General features: G+C 44.9%; 1 protein-coding gene across 1 annotated transcript in view; it reads right to left on the reverse strand.

Annotated features, from left to right (window-relative positions):
* Positions 1–4,193, reverse strand: part of CPZ (carboxypeptidase Z) — a 26,425-nt gene extending 22,232 nt beyond the window's left edge. Inside the window, exon 1 of the mRNA XM_007958198.1 lies at positions 4,142–4,193. Within this exon, the coding sequence (XP_007956389.1) occupies positions 4,142–4,193 (52 nt within the window). The remainder of the gene's footprint in view (positions 1–4,141) is intronic.
* Positions 4,194–4,891: the final 698 nt, after the last annotated feature.

A 4,891-nucleotide genomic window follows, 5' to 3' on the forward strand; every position in this document is an offset into this window, starting at 1 on the left:
CTCTGTCCTCTAGGGGCGCTGTGGGTCAGAATGGACTCCAAGGCAGTGGTGTGGTTTGGGTTTTGTGTGCATGAAGACTGACAGCCTTGGGCACCCTGTCCTCTAGGGACGCTGTGGGTCATGACACAGAAACACAAAATGAGCACATAGTGTCAGAAAAATGGTGCTGATAGACTTGCTTGTCCCAGACCCCAGATTTGTGGAAAAAAAAAAAAAAAATTCAGTATCTACTAAGTGCAAAAAAGTGAAATGCAATAAATACCTGCATATTTATACATACATATACATATATATGTATCTGTAGGAGCTCTGGTGGTGTAGTGCCTAAGGCATCTGACTGCTAACCAGAAGGCTGGTGGTTCAAACCCACCAGCCACTCCTCAGAAGGAAGGCTGGGCAATCTACTTCCATAGTAATACTACCTCGGAAACCCAAGGAGGAGTCGCTATGAGTCGGATCCAACTCCATGGCAGTGAAGTTGTTTTTTTATATATATGTGTATGTGTGCGCACATGTATGTCATGTATGTATGTGTAATGTCTTTCTATCTTCCCATGATATTCCTGAACTAGATGATAGTACTTCAAAGATTGGTATTCTAATTGGCTTAAAGATAAGTGCTTACATAAATTAAATATTCCTAATAGTCCCAGAAATTAATAAAAGTAAATTTATTCTGACACACTTATTTTGATAGTAATTTCAATACTAATAGTAAGTATTTCAATAGTAATAGTGTTATGTTTTAGAGTCTATCAGCTTAAAAGTAGTTTCCAAGGTCTTTTTAGAAACTTAAAACCTTAGACTTAGGTTAGGTATGCAGGGTGTGTTTTGTTAAGAAAAAGGAGTGCAATTTTGCCCTAAAGTAAAATGACTGATTGTCTCGGAATGGAAAATAGAGAAGTGTAAGACAAAACCCAAATGGATATGGAAAACTGCAGAAGGCTTGTGGAAAAAGGGTTTAGTTGTGGTGAAGGTTGGCTAAGATTTGGTGGGTTTATTTACAAGATTGATAAAGAGCTATTGTATCGAACACTTTATGGATGCAGAACTAGAGTTTGCATTTCTCTCTTAAAATGGCAAAACTGTCTTGAATTACTGGCTAACTCTTTATAAGAGGTTGTAAAAAGTTACCTTAACCTCTAATTAAAGGACTGACAAAACAGAACTCATGATCCCTTGTCCCTGTAGCCCCCTCAGTCTACCCTTTCACAAACCACAGGGATGATACCATCATTTATACAAGACCTTAGAGCCACAATGCTCCTTCGGAACAAGGATGGGAGACTTCATATCACTTACTTTTGTCATGTTGTCAGGAGGGATCAGTCCCTGGATAAGGACATCATGCTTGGTAAATATGGAGCCAGTGGAAACAAGGAAGACCTTCAATGAATTGGATCGACACAGTGGCGGCAACCGTGGTTCAAACATAGTAACAATTGTGGGGACAACACAGAATGAGACAGTCCTTCATTGTGTTGTACACAGGGTCACCATGAGTCAGAGCTGACTTGACAGCACCCAACAGCAGAGTCATAAATAAGAATGTTATTCTCAGGTTCCTGCTTATGGCCAAGTTCAGAATGGTTCAGGATCAACAATATGCCTGGATAGTCATGCCTCATAGTTTCAGTGAGGTTCCACCTTACTTCTCACAACCCCCCCAACCGGACCTGCAGAAATCAAGTTCCTGAAGGAATGCCCCCTAATCCAGTATGTGGAAAGACCTTCTGCTCTGCTCAGTTTCCTAACTGTCAACGTCTTGCTCAGACTTCAAGACATCCTCATCAAAAACCCTGAATTAATATTATTTGTTGGTAGGTCTTACTTAAAACTGAACAATGTCAGGCTGGTTATGCCATGACCATTTGCACTGATCTCATAAGAAATGGATCCCTTTCTGATCACACATTCCCCACACTACCTCAGGCTTGTTATCTGGCCAAAGATCAGACTGCAAACATTGATATGGACAGTAGATATGCTATGCAAGAGGTACACTACTTTGAGATGTTCTTGAAACAAAGAGGTTTCTCACCTCTGCTGGAGCCCCAGGAAAAAATAGTCAACTGGTGCTAGATTATTAGATGCTGCCTTGTTGCCTAAAGGAGTTACCATCATAAATATCAAAGGTCATACCCATAAAATAGGAGCTCTGGTGGCGTGGTGCCTAAGGCATTTGATTGCTAACCAGAAGGCTGGTGGTTCAAACCCACCAGCCACTTCTCAGAAGGAAGACTGGGCAACCTACTTCCATAGAGATACCCCTCAGAAACCCAAAGAGGGGTCGCTATGAGTCAGATCCAAGTCCATGGCAGTGAGTTTGAGGGTTTTTTTTTTTTTTTTTTTTGGTATCCACAACATAGATTCTGTATCAAGGAAATGGCTTGACTGATCAACATGCTGAATCAACCACCACTCAAAACTTCCCGGCTCCCAAGCAACTCTGTGTACTACATAACACCTGTCTTAGTGGAATGTCCCCAGTTGATTTGGGAAGGGCTCAGGTAGGAGCATCTGAAACTGAACCCCAAATTTAGAAGTCCTAGGACTGTCCCATGAACCCTGGAAACAGACTCTGGCAGGCCCTGGATGGCCAACCATTCATACCAGAATCCCTAAAATCCCTTCTTCAAGTTTTGCATGCCGTCATCTACCATGGTACCCAAAAGGAAAAAGAAAGTTCTTGTTATGGCCAAATATTGGTGGGACACCTGCAAGAAAGCAGCTTCAAGAGCACGCAAACCATGCTATACTTGCCAAACTCATAACCCAGAGAGGACTCTTAAAGTCATGCCTGGTATTAAATTAAACCTCAGCTAACTGGACCTTTCAAACATTTGCAAGTGGATGTTGTCCACTTCCACCATCTATGGGATAGGATTGTATATTAGGAATTGGTTATTTATTTCCCGGATGGTTGATGGGTATTGTTGCTGAAGGCAGATGCTACTACATTAGCTAAATTCGCTCCTCTTTGGGGCATGCTGTCTCTCTAACTGGGAGAGGTGTATCCTTTGAGTTTAGCTGAGTTGAGTCTGTTCCTTTGAGTTCAGCTGCTGTGTGGGTGGTACCACTTGGAAAGGTCTTTTCCTGTGGGGCTCAGCTGCCAATCTCCTCCGATGTCTTTTCCAGCAAACTAAGTCTCCTTGTTGAAGGTTAAATGGGATGTGTCCTTCTTTGGGATAGAGGTCCTGGAAAGCAACTTGCTGTTGTTGGGACTAAGCCTGGAAATGGTGCATTAGTCCTTGGCAGTACTGAGTCATGTTAGCTTTTGCAAGGGCCAAGGCTGTGTAAGGTATAGATCCTGAATGCAGGGCACATCCTGTCACAATTTCTTAAGGAGAGAGTTGATGTTTTCCTGGTGGGTGGATCTAAATAGCTCAAAGGAAGTAGTTTTGGCCATGGCAGATGAAGAGGCTGAGAGCTTGGCCTGTGTGAGTCTTAGGGCTCCGTTTGTTCTGTATACTTTGTGGATGATACAGCCACTGTCAAGATGGCATAGCACGTCGATTATTCGATGACATGTGAGCCCCAGTCAGACAACTGATGCAGCCCGATGCACAGAACTTTGAGGCATCTACACCCAGGAAGCAGTGAGAACTCACCACTCACTCCAAGTAAACCTGTGGTCAACGTGGCTGCAGGAAACCAGAGCCACATCAGATTCTGCAATGGATCTGCCCCTAGTTGCACAGTTGTTAAAGTGCTCAGTGCTAACCAGTAGGTCAGCAGCTCAAACCCACTAGCCACTCTGGGAGAGAAAGGTATAGCAGTCTGCTTCCGTAGGGATGATAGACTTCGAAACCCTAGGGGGCAGTTCTACTCTGTCCTCTAGGGTCATTAGGAGTCAGACTCAACCTGACGGCAGTGGGGTTTTGGCTCCTGGTGGCACAATGGTTAAGTGCTCAGCTACCAGAAGTTAGAACCCACACTGTTGCTCTGGGAAAAAAAAAAAAAAACAAACCTGGTGATTTGTTCCCGTGATCACAGCCTAAGGAAGCCCATGGCGAGTCTCCGTATCACACGGTCACGAGGAGTTGGAATTGACTTGATCGCACCCAACAAGAGGCCCCTGACCTAAAAGGCCAGACCTGCCTTCGGCCAATCCTTCTTCAGACTTTATCTTAGCTGCCGCCACTGTTGGCAGCAGCCCGTGTTCTGAGCTGGCCAGACGTACCTACACTCATCATCCCATCCAGACTTTACGCAAACAAGAACCTACCCTTACCTCCAGGAGGCTCTGGTTACGCTTTCGTTGTGGACACAAACTCTCCCAGACTCAGCCCTCGATTGGCAGGGTTGGTGGATCAGGGCATTTGGCTCCAAATCTTCCGTTCCTCAGAGCCCTCAGCATCAGCTGGCTAACTCCGGCCCAGGTACCTTCAAAGCAGTACCAGTTCCCAACTGAGCCCACTTCTGGTTCTCACAGGCAATTTCGCCTCGCTGCATTGACTAACAGCAATACAAGCAGGTCCACGGAAATGTTGTTTTTACATAAACTCCTCCAAACTCCAAAAACAAACTCACTGCCATCCAGTCGATTCTGACTCAGAGAGACCCCTCCTTGGGTTTCCACGGCGGTATCTCTGCGGAAGTAGATTGCCCCATCTTCCTTCCGAGGAGTGTCTGGTGGGTTTGAACCGGCAGCCTTCTGGTCAGCAGTCAAATACCTTAGGCCCTATGCCACCAGGGCTCACTCCGGGATAATGGAAATTAGCATCAACCAAATTAAAAATCACCTTAGAAGTATTTCACTCACTAGAAAAACCAGCACTTCCCTGCACAGGTCTGTTCCTGACACTGGGAGCCTTGGGTGAGTGGACCAACCGGACATGTTTTGAGGGTTATTTTTTGGGGGGACTTATCCTATTAGCAAGGAGCCCTG

This window comes from Orycteropus afer, unplaced genomic scaffold (assembly GCF_000298275.1).
Source record: "Orycteropus afer afer isolate SDZICR_OR568_19922 unplaced genomic scaffold, OryAfe1.0 scaffold00871, whole genome shotgun sequence".
Lineage (NCBI taxonomy): Eukaryota > Metazoa > Chordata > Mammalia > Tubulidentata > Orycteropodidae > Orycteropus > Orycteropus afer.